Below are 20,653 nucleotides of genomic sequence, written 5' to 3'. Positions count from 1 at the left end.
ATTGGGAGCATAATGGAATTGCCAATACTTCCTCCTTTAAGAGCTTGAATCTCAGAGTGAGGTCTGTTACCTGCTATCTATGGGCATGTAACAAACCATCCCAGAACTCAGTGGCTTAAAACAGCAACCGTTTTGCTGGTTCACAATTCTGAGAAATTCATACAAAGCTTGACTAAATGGTGGTTCTGCTGGTCTCTTAAGTAGGGTAAACAACTCAACTTGGTTTTCCTGGGAATTTCCCAGTTTTAGCACTGAAAGTTCAGCATTGTGGGAAATTTATCAGTCTGCAGCAAACCAGGACAGTTGGTCACCCTATGCCTGGGGTCACCCGTGTGGCAGTAGCCATCTGATGGCTCAACTAGGGCTGGATGATCCAAGACGGTCTCATTTCCATGCCTGGTAGCTCAAGTTGATGTCAGCTGGGCCATGTGTCTCCAACAGGCGAGCCCAAGCTTCTCCACAGGGAAACAGGTTTCCCGAAGCAGCAAGAGGGAGCATGAGCCCCAGTGCACAGACCTCTGCTTGTGCCACATTCGTTGATGTTGGCTAAACCAAGCCACCTGGCCAAGCAAGTCAGTGTGGGGGTGAGTGGACCAAACAGGGCATGGACACAGGAAGCCATGATTCACTGGGACCAGTACTGTTACTGTCTCACACAAGGTCACAATCCATTTAATGTGCAAATTTAACAAATCTGATGTCCTCATCTAATTAATGCCGTTACGTTTGGAGTTTATCCTCTACTTGGTAAGTCAAAGAATCCCTGATTCCTAGGATGAGGTCCAAGTTAACTATTGCTTCTCAGAAAGAAAAGCAGAAAATCTCTGTTGCTATTTTTGCTGGGGCTGCTGCTTGTTCCTATTTAAAAAAAAAAAAACCTGGCAGCCTGGTGCAGTCTAGTGGAAGAAGTAGGAAGTGCCGTGAAGCTAAGGCGTAGATCAGTCACTTGTCTAAGGACTCCTCAGCATCCTTTGACCAGAGAGTGACATCAGGTTACTCAGCACTGCTGGCTCCAGGCACAGGCCTGGGTCTCAGTGTTCAACCTCTTCACCTACGTAATTCATTCAGTTTCTACATTAGCAGAGCCATTTTTCCCATTACATATCCATAGTCCCAAGGTGGATAAGGCAGGAGAAAGCACAGCTTTCTGTGATTGGAACCAGTTTTCCCTCCACTTCTGCATCCTGACCTTCCAAAGAGGACCCTTCCTCCCGGCCCAGGGCCCACCTCATTCTTTGCCCCTAGAGTGATGACCTCCTGGCATAACACCACCGTGTTTCTCTCCCATCCTTATATGGACTCCCTCATGACACTGTAAAAAATAAGGAAATTATACAAAAAAAAAGATAATTTTTAAAGATAAATTATACAAATAAATTTGTCAATAGGGATTTTGTAACTCTTTTCAAAATTCTAATTTAAGCAATGCTTTAATACTTAAAAGAATAAAACTGTTTAAAACTTGTGTTTTAATCTGAAATACCATGTTACTCAACAATTGAATTCTAGTTGAAAATAATTATATTTTAGCTGCAAGTGCTCTGACTTATGGGCCAACTAAAAAGTTCTGATCACATAATTGAAAATGATGTGGTTCGTCTTTATGTTGATTGTCTTGGCTTGACTGAGTCCTGAGGGGCAGCTTTGCCATTTCATCTCTGATCAAACTCACATCGCAGCCCACATGTCCAGAGCTCTCACTGTGGCTATTGAAATGAATGGAGACTAAGAGCCAATTTATTTTCTAAGAGGCCAAATTGAGGGTTTCCTTTAGATTACTGGGCCTAAGTTTGAATAGTCAGTAAATTTTTAAAACTGATTTCTTTTGTGTATGCTTATCTTTATCTCTAATAGAGGGTATTGGGGAGAGCAGCAACTCCTTAGAATGCTGTGGGGGTCACAGGACCAGGCTTCAAGCATTAGGTCCTATATCTTGGCTTAGCGAAGACAACCAAAGACATACTTTGACAAATGCATTTGCTAATTTGAACATAAAGAATTTTCCCTGGTACCAAATAAAGAACGTTTTTAGTATACTTTTACATTAATAGCCTCATTAATTTAAAATTTACCTAAGTTTGGAACATAAAAATTGCTATAGAAAAGTAACTAGTCTACCTTAAGTAAGAAGGAAAGCATATTTATTACCTAGTTCAATAGACTTAACATAAAATGGAAAAGTGATTTCCATTTAGTATTCAGAAAAGTCATATTTCTAGGGTCTGAAGAATAAAGAATCTTCAATAAGAACATGTTGCTTCATGGTCACATCAATTTTAAAAAGTATCCCAAGGATAACAAGTGTTTTTTAATAGCAAAACTCAAAGCCTGATTTGTAATATTGTCAGCAATACTCATAAATCACATTACTATGTTAAAAGTTACATGGATGCAGACAGAGCAGCATTAAAACACATCTACAGTGTGTTAACATTCCCAGGGGAACAAAATTAGCAAGAATATTTTGGAAGAAATCAAGGAATACTGTAGGCAATGGAACCCATGGGGAAAATTTCAAGCAATTATTATGAAAAATTAAATGGAAAACAGAGAGCAGAAGAACATGCTGAAAATAATAAACTACCCTTCTTCATTTCCTCTGATGAAAAAACAATGTTACACATTAAAATCTTTCATCCTTAATACATGAGGAATAGTCATTTTTACTAACTTCAGTACAACATTGCACAATAATTCACTCCTCCTTGTGTGGTGGAGTATGAATTTCAATCCACAAACTCAGTTGTGTGTAATATATCACAATATTAAATTTTCTTCAGAGCCACTTGAATCCAACAGAATACAGAAATGGTGCCCATAATATAATTTCATATATATAAAATTGTGTTCATAATAAAATTTTGCTATTTAAATCTTTTAAAAAGATAATTGACCACTGAAACAAAAATAATAACAATACAACGTGGGATTTATAACATATGTAAAAGTAAAATGTATAATAATACAGTACAAAGCTTAGGGGAAGAGAAATGGAAGCATACTATCCAAGGCTTCTTATATGCGCAGTGGCACAATGTCACTGGAACATAAACTGTGATAAAATAAAGATGTATGCTACAAACCATTAAAAAAGCAAGAAAAAACATTAAAATAAGAAAACAAAGAATTTTTGTTAAGTCAAAAAAGGATACTAAATGAAATCATGAAAATATTCATTTACTCAAAAAGGCAGAAAAAGGGAGAAAAGGGAACAACAGGTAACACAAAGAGAAAACAAAGAGGAAGATGATAGATTTAATTAAACCTGAACACATGAATAACCATATTAGAAGAGGGGTCTATATAACCCAAGATGCAAGTATATGTTGCCTATAAGAAAACCACTTTAAGTATAAAGACACAAATAGTTTAAAAGTAAAAAGACAGAAAAAGTTATAAATACTAGTGTTTAGATAATACAAATCCAAAGAAAGCTGGAGTGACTATATTAATATCAAGACAAAATAGATGGCAGAGCAAAAATATTACCAGGGATGATAAAGTCATTTCATAGTGATAATGAGGTCAATTCATCCAGCACACAAAAAAATCCCTGAACATATATGCCCTTATTAACAGAGCTACAAAAACATGAAGCAAAAACCTGATAGAACAGCAAAAAGAAATAAACAAACCCAGAATCATAGTCATAGATTTCGATACCCACCTTCACTAATTGATAGATCAGGGAAACAGAAAATCAATAGGAACATAGAAGATTTGAACAACACTATCAACCAACCTGACCAAATATTTATAGAACACTCCACCCAATAGCAACAAAGTGCACATCCTTTCCAAATACACATGGAACATTTATCCAAGATAGGCCATATTATAAGCCATTAAAAAGTCACAATAAATTTATAAGGATTTAAGTCATATAAATTAAATTCTCTGACCACAATAGAATTAAACTGAAAATCAATAACAGAAAAATCTTCCATACAATCCCCAAATATTTGGGAACTACACACTTCTACATAATCTATAGGCCAAAAAATAAAACAAAAGGGAAATTTAAAAATATTTTGAACATAATGAAAATGAGAACATGTACATGACATATTATTTGTGAGATTCTGCTAAAGCAGTAGTTAAGGGGAGATTTATATTACTAAATACCTACATTAGGAAAAAACAATTTCAATCCAATGATCTCAGTTTCTACCTTAAGTAACTAGAAAAAGAAGAACAAATTAAATACAGAGTAGCAGAAGAATCAAAATAACAAAAACTAAATGGAAATCAATGAAATATGAAACAGAAAAACAATAGAGAAAAATCAACGAAATCAAAAGTTAGTTCTTTTAGCAGATCAATAAAATTCATAAACCTATAGCCAAACTTACCAGGATAAAAAGAAAAATGATACAAACACATTAACATCATCAACCATTATGGAAATGCAATATAAAAACACAAGAAGATACCATTATACACCTATCATAATGACTAAACCTCAAAAGACTGACCAAGCATGGTGAGGACATGGAGCAACTGGACCTCAAACACTGCCGCTGGGAATCTAAAGTGGTACAGCCACCTGGGAAACAGTTTGGCAGTTTCTTCAAAGATTAAACCTATGCCTACTACATGATCTAGTTGTTCCATTCCTAGGAATTTCCCCAAGAGAAGTGAAAGCACACATTTACACACATTTGTACTCAAAGTCCACGGCAACCTCATTTGGAGTAGCCCCAAACTGGAAACAACCCAAATGTCCATCAGTAGGTGAATGGATAATCAACTGTGATATATTCAAGCAAATAGAAATCTATTCAACAATTTAAAAAAGAATGAACTATTGATACATGCTACAACATAGATGAATCTCGAAATAATTATATTGAACAAAAGAAGCCAGACCTTTCTAAAAGTACATACTGTATTATTTCATATATATAAAATTCTAGAAAATGCAAACTAATCTATAGCAACAGAAATCAGATCAGCGGTTGCCTGTTGGAAGGGAATGTGGGAGATACCACAAAGAAGCATGAGGAAACTTTAGGGGACTACGAGTAGGTTCATTTTCAGTGATGGCTGCACAGGGTCACACACGAGTCAAAACTTGCCAAGTTTTGACACTTAAAATACGTGAAATTCATGGTATATCAGTTATACCTCAATTAAGCTGTTTTAAAAATTCATGGACAAATATGAACAAATACATAAATACAGTAAATAAAAAGTTTGCTTCTTGCCAGTCATTCACACCAATCAATATAGGAAACACTGATTTATTTGGGTTTGGTAGAAATACCAATGAAAGTAAGGAGGACCCATCTGAATTTATGTTACTATGCATATAAAATTAACCTAAAATACACTACATTTTTAATAAATTCATTAATAAAACAAGATTATTGTTTCCAACAAATTATTTATAATAAAAAATTAATTTAGTACTTTCTTTTGCCCAATATCTTTAATATTATATTTATAGTTCTAGTTTTGAGATTCATTATGCACAGTGTAAATTTTGATGCACTTTGTTCCCATTTTAACACAATCAAATGAGAATATATTTGTATGGCAGGATCTTTCTATTTGTGGTTCAGCTTGAATAGGACTGAGAATTTCTGATTACTCAGAACCAAGTCCTGCAGAAGTAATGATTACACTGTGGTAGTGTTCGCTGGGTAGCTGCATCCAATAAATGTTTCAATCTTACTTTGTTCCAGCTATGGCTATAATTCCACTCTGAAATTCCGTGAGCGAAAAATTGAAAAAGATCAGTTTTCTGGAGAGAGGGATGAAGTAAGGTACATTTGATTACAGGATTTTTATTTCAAACAAAATAAAAAATTACATGAGATTCTTTATATTATTTTCTGAATCCTGCCCACTTTCCTAGGGGGAAAAATAAATTCCTCTTCCAGCCTTTTAATCTTTCCATCTACATAGAGTCTACACTTGCAAAAAATATATTCCTAAACTGAAGTAATTAGACCAAGGACCATCTTAACATGCTAAGTCTTTGAAATATATGACACAGCTTAAACAAATTCAGGTTTAGGTTGTCCAAGTGCCTCATAAAATATTACCAAGAATAAATCCTCAATTGGTCTGTAAATTGGTGTCTATTATATACACACATTTTTAAATGTATATCAACATTTAATCCCTTGTACTGTTATTTATAAATATCTTATGTTTCAAAAGATTTTCAAAACTGTCACATAAATTATGTTGACAATGTTGTTTTTACAGATTTTCTTGGTCTGCATTAAGGTAGTCTCTGTTTTATGTCCATGTGTATGTAATTATCTCTCTTCAACCCTAAACATCGAAACAGAAACAATGTGGTGGTAGAGCACAAACGCTTCGAAATCAAAAGACCTGGGTCTAGCCCAGGCCCACCACACACTAGCCTCTGCCTTGTTCAACATCCCTAACTTCTGTCTGCTGCTTTAAACCACACATAGGAATGGTATTCATAGGGTTGCTGTGAGTATTAATCAAGGTATTTAGGTAAAGATAAAGCCTAGCACATAGTGAGCACTCAAAGAAATAAGAACTACCTTTGAATCGCAAAAATATTTAGGACAAGGTCCACTCAGTGATTATCTTATTACATAGCAACATAACTACAATACATCCTAGCAGGAATGAAACACTTGAAAATGATTGTTTAACCAAAATGAATATTTCTTAGAAAGGAGAAGCTCTAAAAATAATAATATAAAATGGGAAAAAAACTAATTTAAATTCCAACTATGTCATGTTAATTAAATAACCAATTCTGGTTGGTTATTTTATTCTAGCCAACCAACTTATAGTCTATCAATTAAACATGACCTGTACATAGTAGATGTTTGGTGAATGCATACTGAGAGATTAAATCAAAGATATTGTCTATGACAGGGCTTTGATACTTTTAGCTGTCTGATAGTAGAAGATCCCTTTCAATTTGAGGAAAAGCCATAAAATTGAGTGATATTTCTCAAAATATCAGTTACTACTACTCATGTATTTCTGTCTAATGATGAACAGATGAAGCAAATGTGGCTCTGCAGGGCACTGGTTGAATTAGAACCTGAACTGCAAAGTTTAATGGTCACAAGGATGCTTCCCTCCTCCCCACTCCAGGTCCACTTCAGTAAGAGGCCCAGTGAGAATCCCATATCCACTTACAGAAAACCAGTGTTGCATAGCTCCATGCAGTAGATCACTAAAACATAGCTTGAAGTTTGTTTTTATTTCGAAACATAATTCCATTGTCTCTAATGTTCATAGTCCTTTAAAGATTATTTTGTTCATTTCACAGGTCTCCTGTTATGGCTGGAGGTCTCTTTGCTGTGGATCGAAAATGGTTTTGGGAATTGGGTGGCTATGATCCAGGTTTAGAAATCTGGGGAGGAGAACAGTATGAAATCTCTTTTAAGGTAAGCCCCCAAGACCCTCTTCACAATATGTCTGTGCAATTTTGACAGTTCTGATAGAATATCATCGTGTTGCTTTGTGACCTTATATTGTGAGATGACTTAATAATGACAATGGCCATGTCACCTTCCCAAGCGAGCTTTTGTAATTTTGGGGTTTTTTTATTGATATATGATCACTGTACATATTTTGGAGGTACATGAGATGTCTACTGGGGTCTTTTGCCCATTTTTTAATCACATGATTTGTTTTTTTGCTGTTGAGTTTTTTGAGTTCCTTATATATCCTAGTTATTAATCCCATCAGATGGATATTTTGCAAATATTTTCTCCCATTCCATAAGGGTTGTCTCTTCATTTTGTTGATTGTTTCCTTGGTTGTGCAAAAACTTTTGAGCTTGACATAATCCCATTTGTCTATTTTTGTTTTTGTTACCTGTGCTTATGAGGTCTTACCAAAAAAATCTTTGCCAACACCAATGTCCTGTACTGTTTCCCCAATATTTTCTTCTAGTAGATTCATAGTTTCTGGTCCTACATTTAAGTCTTTAATCTATTTTGAGCTGAATTTTGTTTATGGTGAAAGATGGGGATCTAGTTTTCATTCTTCTGCATATGGATATCCAGTTTTCTTAGCACCATTTATTGAAGAGATTGCCCTTTCCCCCATTGTATGTTCTTGACACCTTTGTCAAAAATGTGTTGGCTGTGTGTGGATTTATTTCTGGGTTCTCTATTCTGATTTGTCAGTCTATGTGTCTGTTTTTATACTGGTACCATGCTATTTTGGTTACTATAGCATTGTAGTATAAAATTTGAAATCAAGTAATCTGATGCCTCCAGGTTTGTTCATTTTGTTCAGAATTACTTTTAACTATTCTTATGAGATAAGTTTTATATTTCTCGTTCCATAAGAATTTTAGCATTGTTTCATCTATATCTATGAAGAATGTCTTTGGTATTTTATAGGGATTGCATTAAATCTCTTGATCACTTTGAGTAGTGTAGACATTCTAATAATATTAATTCTTCTAATCCATGAGGATGGGATGTCTTTTCCTTTTTTGTGTGTCCTGATCAATTTTTTCAGCAGTGTTTTATAGTTTTACTTGATCTTTCACTTCTTTGGTTAAATTTATTCTTAGGGGTTTTTTTTGAGCTATTATAAATAGGATTGCTTTCTTGATTTCTTTTTCAGATTGATCACTGTTAGTATATAGAAACTAGTGATTTTTGTATGTTGATTTTGTATCCTGCAACTTTACTGAATTTTTTTATAATTTCTAAAAGATTTTGGTGGATTCTTCAGGTTTTTCTAAATATAAGATTATATCTTCTGCAAATAAGGATGAATTGACTCTTCCTTTCCAATTTTGATGCCCTTTATTTTTTTCACTTTTTCATTTGCCCAATTCCTTAGGCTAGCACTTGCAGAACTATGTTAAACAAAAGTGATGAAAGTGGGCACCCTTGCCTTTTTCCCAGATCTTCATGGACAATATTTCAATTTTTCCCCTTTCAGTATGCTATTACTGTGGGTTTGTCATATATGGGCTGTATTGTGTTGAGTTATTTTTCTTCTATACCCAATTTGTTGAGAGTTTTTCTCATGATTGGATGTTGAATTTTATCAAATACTTTTTTAGCATCTGTTAAAGTGATTATATGCCTTTTGTCCTTGATTCTGTTGATATAATACACCACATTTATTGATTTGCATTTATGTTGGACCATTTTTGCATCCCTGGGATGAGTCCCATTTGAACATGGTGAATGATCTTTATAATGTGCTGTTGAATTCAATCTGCTATTATTTCATTGAAGATTTTTATATCTAAGTTTATGAGGGATATTGGCCTGAAGTTTTCTTTCTCTTTTTTTTTTTTTGTTGTGTTTTGTCTGGTTTTGGTATCAGTGTAATGCTGGCCTTGTAGAATGAGTTTGGAAATATCCTCTCCTCTCCAAGTTTTTGAAATAATTTTAGTAGAATTGGTATTAACTCTTCTTTAAAAGTTTGATAGAATTTATTGGTGACTCCTGGGCTTTTCTTAGATGGGAGACTTTTCATTACTGCTTTGATTTCATTACTCATTATTGGTATGTTCAGGTTGTCTACTTCTTCATGGTTCAGTCTTGGTAGGTTGTGTGCGTCCAGGAATTTATCGATTTCTTCTAGGTTTTCCGATTTGTTGGCATATAGTTGTTCATAATAGTCTCTAATGATCTTTTCTATTTCTGTGGTAACAGTTGTAATGTAGTTCTTTTCTTCATCTCTGATTTTATTTATTTTGGTCTTCTCTCTTTTATTCTTAGTCAGTCTATCTAGAAGTTTGTCAATTTTGTTTTTCTTTTCAAAGAACCAACTTTTCATTTCATTGATTATTTGTGTTGATTTTTTGGTCTCCATTTCATTTAATTCTGCTCTGATCTTTGTTATTTCTTTTCTTCTGCTAGCTTTGGGCTTTTTTGTTCTTTTTTTTCTAGTTTCTTGAGGTGTGACATTAGGTTGTTAATTTGTGATCTTTCTATCTTTTTAATGTAGGCATTTAGTGGTATAAACTTCCCTCATACTTTTGCTATATACCATAGGTTCTGGTATATTGTATGCACATTTTCATTTGTTTCAAGAAATTTTTAAATTTTTTTCTTAATTTCTTCATTGAGTCATTGAGGTAATTCAGGAATATGTTGTTTAATTTCCATATGTTTGTACAGTTTCCAAAGTTCCTCTCATTATTCATTTTTAATTTTATTTTGCTGTGGCCAGAAAAGATACTTGATATGATTTTAACTTTTTTGAACTTGATATTTGTTTTATGTCCTCACATACAGTCTATTCAGGAGACTGTTCCATGTGCTGATGAGAAAAATGTGTATTCTGCAGAAGTTAATGAAATGTTCTTAAATACCGGTTAGATATATTTGGTCTATTGTATAATTAAACTCCAATGTTTCTTTGTTAATTTTCTGTCTGGATGATTTGTCCATTATTGACAGTAGGGTGTTGAAATTTCCTATTATTATTATATTGTAGCTTATCTGTCCTGCTAGATCTAATAATATTTACTTTATATGGTTCTGGGGAAGACCCACAGAAGGTACTAGGGCTATGTGGGAACTCTGTTCAGGGACCTGAGTCCAGAAGACTGTCCTGGGGGCCTGGATGGGCATGGCTCACAGCAGGTCTCTGCACAGGCAGGATAGGTTCCCAACTGCAGCAAGGGGGGTTGGAGTTGAGACTGGGCATCCTCAGGATCTGTCATGGTTTGGAGGCTAGCATGGTTGTCACACTGGCTCAAACAGGTGCATATCTTCTGGCCGGTCCCTGCACAGACAGGATAGTTCCTCAGCTGCAACAAGGGAGGCCAGAGCCAAGCTGGCTCCTCTTGCTATCTGTGGTGGGATAGAGGCTGGCAAACCTGGTCTAGGCTTAGAGAGGTGTGCATCACCCAGCAAGCTCCTGCACAGATAGGATTGTTCCCCAACTGCAGCAGGAAAAGCTGGAGCTAAGACTACTGGACTTCCTCAAGATCTGCTATGGAATGAAAGCTGGAGATCCTGGTCTCTTTGGCTCAGGAGGACCTGTGCAGATGGGATAGTTCTCTGACTGCAGCAAGAGGGGCTGGAGCTGACTGGGCCTCTTTGAGATCTGCTATAGGACAGAGACTGGAGAGCGCATCTCCTTGACTCTGACAGGCACATGCCTCCCAGCGTGTCTCAGCCCATATGGGATAGTTCCTCAACTGGAGTGGGAGGGGCTGGAACTGAGATTGGGCCCTCTTGGGGCCTACTGTGAGGCAGAGGCTGGACAGCCCAGTTTCATTGGCTCAGAGGATATGCACATTCCAGGAGCTCCCTGCACGGACAGGATAGTTCCCTGACTGCAGCGAAAGGCACCAGTCACCTTCGGTCCCCTTGGGATCTGCTGTGGATAGAAATTGGAGAGGCCATCAGGGAAGCTCAGGCTCCCAGGATATGAGATACGGGTGAGTCTCCCTCCGGGTCCTTATACAAGCAGCTCTGAGCTGGGGCCTCGGATGAGGAGGGCTGGAGTAATACCACAGGGCAATTTTCAGGGTCACTGAAAAGACCAATTTCAGTGGGCAGATGAACCTTTCCACCAGGGCACTAATGCAGGAGATCCCTTCTGGACCCCTTGACAGATAGTTTTGGTTGCAAAAGTTTTGATTGCAAACGATATTGCAGCCAAGCCCCTTGGGGGACTGGGCTGTTTCTGAGCTTGACCCCAAAAGCAAGCTGGATAGGGCAGAACAGCCACCTTTGTGTCAGTCTGCACTCTTAAAACAACCCCCTCTAGATCTTGGGCTCCACCAAGGTTTCACAAACTCCTGCCTGAATGCTGGGGCTCCTGCAGAGAGACTCTGACTATGGATGAGTGCAGAATTCTTCTTGCTGTGGGGGATATGTGCAGGTTACCTTCTCAAGGGAGCTTTTGGATAAGAAAAACTACCTACTTCTGATCTTTCAGTAGCCATGCCATATACAAAAGAAATAATTCAAACTTCCACGTGCAGGTTGGAGACTTGATGTGCCGACAGATCTGCTCCACTGACAAGTGCATTCCTTTTAAAGCACGGAAAGCACATAGAGGGAAGAATTGAGACAAATTAAGATGAAAGGAGTTAAGTTATTGCAGCTTTTGCTCTTTGTATTTTTTCTAGAAATAGTATTAATAGTTCAGATTTTGATCATAACCAGTTATTTCACAATTCTAATAACAGAAGAGTGAGCCTAAAAATATAAATGACAAATTAAAACTCTTCTTCATATAAGTCCCAAATGAACAAGTTTTTGAATTATCTTTATGTAAAATTGGACAAGCTGTACTTGCTCTCACCATAAATGCTCAGTAAAAGTATATACTTTATTGCACGTATATACACACAGATATGTATGCATATTTATGAAGAAGTATCAAATTTCAGAATTTATGAACTAAAAAAAATTATCATAACATATGAAGAAGCTAAGCAAAGCAAAATAAAGTGCCTAAGGTTATAATCCAACTGCCAAGATGGGCTTTTTCTTTTGGAAAAAGCAGTCTCATAAAAAAAAAAAAAGCTCTTTTTCTTTTATCACAGTCATTATTTACATAGATGTATAGGTTGATTCTTGCAACATTTATCATACAGAAATCTCTAAATAAATCAATATTTGCTAATTACTTCCATTATAAAATCAAGTCAGTTCTTGCTGATGAAAAAAATGCATCCTGAACATAGTGCAAGTCAAACGTAAGAATCCAATTAACTTTTCCAATTTATACATAAAATTCAAATTATAACACTGATTTTTATTAAACTGTAACAGCTATATTCAACATGTTAACAGCAATGTTATGTTGTCCTCAAAGTGTCATAAAATAAGTATCCCCAAAGAGAAATTCAGGAGGCATAATTGCAGGCTTCAGAACATCTAGAATTTTCCCTCCCACTATGCTGGCAGTAATACTGGAAATACCATTTGTTAAATTAGTGCTTTTTTTGTCCATTATTCAAATACATCTAATTTCACATCTAAGCCTTTTTTTTAACCTTTTGGTAAATGCATTGTTTTAAATCTTTGAATTTGCCAATGTCTTTTGGGTTCCTCTGTTATAGCAATAGTTGTACACCTTATTACAGTGTATGTGACAGCAGGTAATAATAATAGTAGTAGTAATTATAGAAATAGCATTCTCTACATTTACTTAGGAGTATATGCCAGATGCTGAGTTGAGTGCTTTATGTCATTATCTAATTTAAAATCGTAACTCTAAACGGTGGATTTTATCATTCTACTTTACAGATGAAGAAACTGAGACTTCAAGTTTTAAAGATTTTTTAGACCAATTTTTTTTTTTAAGTTTTAAAGGTTAAAGAAATTACTCAGTGTCAGTTAGGGATTAAAATGCTCCACTTCTGTTTAATTACAGAGACTACAGAAACATGAAATTTTCTGACACTCAAATCATATCCACCAACGCCATTCTCAAGTTAACTGTTAACCGTTTGATTGATCCCTACTTAATGGTTCATCTCATTGAACAGAAGCTATCGTCTTTTCATTATAGCCTAGTAGCACGGCAGCAAACTTTCTACTGATCCTGGCAAAGTACTATTGATTATCAGATATTGCCCAAAATTAGCTGGGTACTAAGTTTACAATAGGACCTTCAACTGGGAGAAAAGAATATCCCATTTCATCCCAGCTTTAAAGAAAAAAAAAAATGGCATTGCTGTATTGGCAATATCATCAGAATTCAAGGGATACTTTTTAGTTTTTGCAGTTCAAGAAATTTTTTTCTTAAATTCTATTAATTCATGAATTCCTTAAGTTTAAAATGTTATTAAGAAAAGTTCTATTAAGCAAGAGATACCTGGCTTTAAATGATAAACTGGAGGATGGGTAAAATTGCTGTTGAAAACCTGGAGAGTTTGCAGAATATACATTTGCATTCTAAATCACAAAGGTGTTTTTGGCAAACATATACTTAGGTCTCTCACTCCTCTGTCACTTGTATCCATCACATCTCTTCTGGGTGACCTGAGATTTTATTACTCCATTTCCTATTTTTCAGTTATCTGTCATTCTGAAGGGATATAATTGGAATGCAGCCCTGCCTTCTTTGTCTAGAAACCATGGCAACAGCACTGGAAGTTCAGGACTAAATTGCCCCAGGTTGTTTGGTTGGAATGACAGATTCTTTGGTGACAGCTATGTCTTAACAGGGTCCCATTTCAGACATATCCCTTCATTCTTCTGGCTATTGTCTGCTGACCTTGGGGTTCCTGTCCCTCCCTATTAGTATTTGTAACATGAAGAGGACAAACTTAAACAGGCTGTGGTAGAATTTGCAGCGAAGCACGAATTTTCTCTGTGTGAAAGGAATCAAAAGCGTTTATGAATAGCTCTGTTAATTGGTAATAAAACTGAAAGAGAAAAATCAAATGCCTGCATTTGGGGACTTGTCCCATAAATTGCATTTAATTTTACAGTGTAAAGCACTGAAAGATATGCACTCGTCAGTTAGCACTTAAGGTTTGGGAAACATGCCTGGATCATGAGAGCTTGCTAGTCTATTTTACACCATAATATAGAAATTGTTGTAAGTACAGAACGTAAATGTTCTAAATCCAGACTTTTATGAATGGTCATTAGCAGGCATCTTTTCTTGCTGTTTACTCCCCAAACAAAGAATCATTTCATTAAAGTATACCTCAAGATTCCAGCACTGAATGAACATATTTCCAGAAAACTCTGCTTTATAGAAAAGACTGAGTTTTTAGTCCTGTAGTATTTGGCTAAGAGTGCTCCTCAATTCCCTCTTTCTGTAAATATCTTTCTCTTATTTTTCTAGAAATCTGACTAGATGAGTAAATTTCATGCTGTAACATAACAGCCAATCTAGTATAATTTTCAGGAGTCACCTGAGGAAAAAAAAAAAAAACCTCTCCAGAGAAATGGTCTCTCCACACTGTGCCCAGCCTTCAGTCTCTTTTAATGGGAACCTGGCTCCCGTGTGGCCCAGAACCATCCAGCTGTCTTTCCAGCGCTGCTAGGTTAGCAGCTGCAGGGTGGGGGGAAGCATTTAGTCAATAATTCAGCCGGCCTCCATTGAGCCTTTAATGCACGGCAGGCATGGCTCCAGGCACTCGGCCTGGAGTTGCACCTGGACACAAAGAGGACCTCGTGCAAGGCAGACTGCTCAGTGTGGGGTGGAAGAGACAGCCCCCATCTTAAATGCTGTCTACTGTTTACATTACTGAAATCATATTAAAATTACCATGACTCTCTAATTTTCCAAAGCGCATCTTTACATCTATTCCCCAAAGATAAAAGTTCCAATGTTGGCATTTTCAAAAGACCAGTCCTTCAGTTGAAGAAAACATTTCTCAAACTAAAAGTGACCAGTGATGACGAGCAGTAATTAGGCACCCACATGAGATGTAGGAGGAAGGCCCGACTCTGTGCGCAGAATCCTCTGGCAAAAGGCATGAAGTCTGGATCCAGGCAGGAGCTCGCAGCATGGCCCCACGTGAATCCCACAGTCCCCGGGCCAGTTATAGTGCCAGAAGGGCTGGTGATCAACAGCCTCGGCTGTGCGGAAGCATTCAGGGGCCCAGGGGAGAGGAGTGTGACACCATCTGCCCTGGGAGGACTCTAGCAAACCTAGGAGCCCCACAGCCTGTTCAAAACCACTCTCAGTGGACTGCAGCCACAGTGGTTGTGTGCCCTCATCCTTCCTATGCTGTGGGCTTGCGGTCCAGACATTTAAGGAAACGTTAACTTACCCCTCACAGTCGTTCAGCCCTCACAGGTCATCAATTCATTCAACAGATATTTACTTATTGATTGCATGTGCCAGCCCTGGTCAAAGCTCTTGAGATTCAAAGATAAATGTGAGAAGTTTCTGTCTTTGGAGGAGCTGACTCTTCCAACCAATAACAGCCTGGAGACTTAGTTTATCACAATTCTTCATCCTCAGTATTATTTAAAATACATTTGATTCCCACATTCACAGTAATAATTCAAGACACAAACAACCTCTCCCATAGCCTCTCCACCTCTCATCTTTCTCCTCTTTTAATCTATCCAACATTTTATTAATTCTTTCCCTGAGTTGCTTTATTTTCCTCTTAAAAGTTCACAGTGCCTCCCAATCACCACACAAACCAAATGAACAGACTGAGTCATAAACCATGAAATTTTCCATCGATTATCTGCCCACCCGACTGCCTCAATCTGCCCTGCACACCAGCTTCAATAGTGTTTTCTTCTCCTTCCTGGAAAACATGGAAACTCAGGCTTCCATTTCTTTCCCTAGTTATCGCAGGGATTTTAACTAACTAGTGAGATTTGGTTCTGTTCCTGAGAAATTTGCTTATTCTCTCTATCAATATTAATCAACTTACTTCTTCTAGGCCAGCAATAGAACTCCTCTCACATTTCAAAATCATCAAATATCTTCCTTCAGGAAGAAGCAAGTTCCCTTTCAAGACTCACCTGCTAGGTCAGACCTACCCAGGAAAATTCCCCTTAACTCAGAGGCTTCGATAGTTCAGGCACACACTCTGATTAATTGTACTGCTTCTTGTTTGAGATATAATAAACTAAACTTTTGATTCGACATTTCCTATTTAATGACCTAAATAAATTAGGGCCATAATTATGTCTGCAAAATCCTTTCACCTTCTTCATATTATGTCGCCTAATCACAAGTGTGATTCAGTCTCTCCCCCAATCAAAGGGAAGAGATTATACAAAAGTGTGCACCCCTACAGGGGAAATTTGGGGGCCAGCTCAAAATTCTAATACACTAAATTAAGTGAAGCTTTCACAGACATGTTTCAATATTGGGTTATGTATTAATGAATTCACCTGAAATAGTACATTTTAAAGGTTACAGTCATCCCTATAGGTAATATAAAGGCATTTGACAAAATTTGCAATCTACTCTTGAGCAAAATACTTAATACTTAATGTGTCCCCCATGGGGGACACATTCCAAGACCTCCAGTGAATGCTGAGACTGCAGGTAGTACCAACCCAACTGCCGTCAACAGGGACACGTTTCTGTTCATGTCTTCCACCCACAAATTTAATTCATTTCCCATCTTAGCTAAGCACTTATCACACACTGTAGCCAAAATTTCTGCAGTTTCAGGTGCAATAGCAAAATTAGCATGAGTTTCTTTTTTTTTTTCTTCACAATTTCACAGGTAGAATATTCGTTTTTAGGGTAGATCTTAGCAACCTCAGCATATGATTTTTTTTTACTTTCCTAATTAGGTCAAGAATTTTCACCTATTCATTTAAAGGAAATACTTTACGATCTTTCTTTGGCATATCTGAATCGTCAGCATCACTACTCTCGCACTTTGGGGCTGTTATTAAGCAAAATAACGGTCACTTACAGCGGCTGTGGAGCTGATAACTGAGGCTGCTACTAGGTGACTCACGGGCCATGGAGTAGGCAGCACAGAGATGTGGGACAAAGGCATGATCCGTGTCCTGGGGAGAATGGAATGGGAGGATGTGATATTTCATCATACTACTCAGAACAGCATGCAATTTAAAACTTATGAATTATTTACTTCTGGAATTTTCTATTTAATATTTTCTGACTGTGGTTGACAGCGAGTAACTGAAACCTCAGAAAGCTAAACCATGGATATGGAGGGAATACTACACTTAGCATGATTAAAATATAAATATATCTGTGTAATGAATATATCTCAACTCAAAAGCCATAAGCTTGCCTAATGAGAAAACTCTAGGAATTTTCTCATTAAATTATTATTGAATGTTATTTTATGTTATTCTGAAAATAGTAAGCAATATAGCCAGACAAGAGATAAAAATAAGATAAATGAAAATTGGAAAGCATGAGGGAAATTTTTTGTTCATTGCCAGTAATATGACCCACCTGAACAATGTAAGTTGAACCAACTGAAAAACTGCTGTAAACAAAAAGAAATTCAGTAAGTTGCCTGGACAAAATGTGTGTGGACAAATATGTGTGCATGTATACGTGTGTATAAATATACAGAAAACAATAGCCTTTATACATGCAAACAATGACCACCCAAAGAATAAAGACAAAATACCATTTACAATAGTAGAAAAGGAAACAACTAGAAATAAACTTAAGAAATGTGCAAACCTCTATCAAGAAATGTTATAATCTACTGAGGGACACAAAAAATACTTGAATAAGTAAAAATTCATGAAGAAGATAATTCTCCCTGAGCACACTTATAAATTTAATGCAATCACACTAAAAATGGTAACAGGAATTTTTTTTTTAGCTAAGCAAAGTGCTTCTAGTTTATAACGGGAAACAGATAAATAGAATAATAAGAAAATTTGGGGGGAAATGTTAGGGGATTAACCAAAGCCAATAACAAAATATATAATAAAATTTCCTTTAATAAACACAAATATCTATGGAACAAAATTTAAATATATGAATTAAGCATAAGATACCCAGATAAATATGTGAATTTAGCAGAAAATACAGTTAACATTTTAGATCAAGAAAGGGATAGTGGTTTCCTCAGTAAATAGTATGGGAAAACAACACACCCATTTCAGAGAAAAAAATAAAATTGAATCTATACCTCATGCAAAAATAGATCCGAAGAAGATAAGTCATTTTATGCATAAAAATGAAAAATACTGGCTGGGTGTGGTGGTTCATGCCTGTAATCCTAGCACTTTGTGAGGCCAAGGTGGGAGGATCTCTTGAGGCCAGGAATTTGAGACCAGCCTAAACAAAAGCAAGACCCCATCACTACAAAAATAAAAAAATTTAGCTGAGTGTGATGGTGCAAACCTGTAGTTCCAGCTACTTGGGACACTGAGGCAGAAGGATCGATTAAGCCCAGAAGTTTGAGGTTGCAGTGAGCTATGATGACACCACTGCACTCTGGCCTCGGTGACAGATGAGACCCTGTCTCAAAAAAAAAAAAAAAAATGAAAAATACAATAACTATAAGAATCATGGAAAAATTAAAATGTGGGTAGTCTCCTAAGTGTGATAAATAAAAAAACTAGAAGTAACTTTAAAAAGATTAATTCATCCACATAAAAAAATTCTATGTAGAATAAAAAAGACAAAACTCAAATGGTAATCTGGAAAAAATTATTTGGAACTAATACCCTTCATACCTAAAGATTTTCTACAAATCAATAAAACAGTTTTGTAAAAAGGCAAAATATTGGAACAGACAGTTCACAGGAAAATAAATAGAAATAACTCTTAATCATTGAAAGTTATTCATCCTCAATTATGATAAGAAAAATGCAAATTAAAATTGTGATGATAGATCTTTCACCTGTTAGACTGGCAACAATCAAGAACTTTGATAACAACATGTTGGGGTTTAGAGAAACAACATTCTCAGAAAACATCGTCAGTTTCAGTAGTTAAAAGTAGTACAACCTTTATAAGGAACAATTAGAAAATATCCTTCAAAATTTAAAATGTGTATGTGTTGGTTCAACAATTTCATTTCTATTTACATAACCCAAAGGTAAACTCACATATGTATGAAATGATACATATACAGGATATTTATCTTAATATTGGTGGAAAAACTTAAATATCCATCACTAGGAGACTAATTATCTGCCATCTATGCTATAGACTATAGTATGGCCTTTAAAAAGAAAGCAACAATTTTATTTTCTACTAACATGGGATAATATCTAAACCTACTGGTACGTGAAAGAAAGGAAAGGACATATATCCAAAATAAAAATGGAGGTAAACATTTTTATTTATATTTAATAATTGATATATAAAACATATGTACTATAGTATATATGTTTTATAAAATAAAATTACAATTATAGCTTCACATGAAGACAATATTCACAGATGTTCTCATGTATCCAGCAAATATTGATTGAAAGCCTATTATGTGAAAATTATATTATTATTGAGAATTATATAATATTCTAGTCAACAGGAATGACAAGGTCTCTACCTCTTGGAATTCAGTGTGAGGAAAGACAGGTTATTCATAAATAAGTGAATAAATCCATAAACAAGATAATTTCTGACCTTGGTAAGTGCTAAAGGAAATAAACCAGCCAATATTACAAAGCAAGATCTCCAGAATAGAAAACAGTTATATTTGTCTGGCATAATGTTTCTTAAATATTTGCACCTACCTGCCAAGGCAGAAGGAGGTGGAACGGGCTGCACTGTTTGCTGGCCCCATATGAAAGCCAACACCTGCCTGCATACACACAGGTGGTCTCTGTAGGCCCTGACTTTAAGATCTTCATGGAGAGAGGCTTTAGAATGGATGGTCAGAAAGGCCTTTTCAAACACCTCCTAATCTGCAGTGCTGAGTTAACATATATTTACTTGGACCTCAGGATTGTGTAAATACAAACACTAGAAACAAATCCAAGGTACAGATGAGGCCACAACTTCTGAACTGAAGGAAGGACTTGGGTCCACCTGGAGACCCGTGAGCAAAGAGGACGGGCGATTTGTGCAATGGTGTCCTGGGGAATGGCCCCTTCCCTGCGTCGGGACCCAGGGGGCTTCTTTTCCGCACCCTCTTTCACCTCCAATCCCGAACCTCTCTCATCCTGGCGTCACCACAGCACTGTTGGTTCAAATGTTCCATGTGTTACCCACCCGCAGACTTGTAGGAGAAACTAGAAAATAATGACAGGCAAGCATCCCAAAGAAAGGAGGTTGTCCCCAAGCCACTCCCTCTGCCCCTCAGCCCCCACACTCACAA

General features: G+C 36.4%; 1 protein-coding gene across 1 annotated transcript in view; it reads left to right on the top strand.

The window, feature by feature from the left end:
• Positions 1-20,653, top strand: part of GALNTL6 (polypeptide N-acetylgalactosaminyltransferase like 6) — an 819,656-nt gene that overhangs the window by 731,251 nt on the left and 67,752 nt on the right. Inside the window, exon 8 of the mRNA XM_045552501.1 lies at positions 7,274-7,391. Coding sequence (XP_045408457.1) covers positions 7,274-7,391 — 118 coding nt within the window. The remainder of the gene's footprint in view (positions 1-7,273; positions 7,392-20,653) is intronic.

This window comes from Lemur catta, chromosome 5 (assembly GCF_020740605.2).
Source record: "Lemur catta isolate mLemCat1 chromosome 5, mLemCat1.pri, whole genome shotgun sequence".
In the NCBI taxonomy this organism is placed as follows: domain Eukaryota; kingdom Metazoa; phylum Chordata; class Mammalia; order Primates; family Lemuridae; genus Lemur; species Lemur catta.
This window is presented reverse-complemented; position numbering and strand designations above follow the sequence as displayed.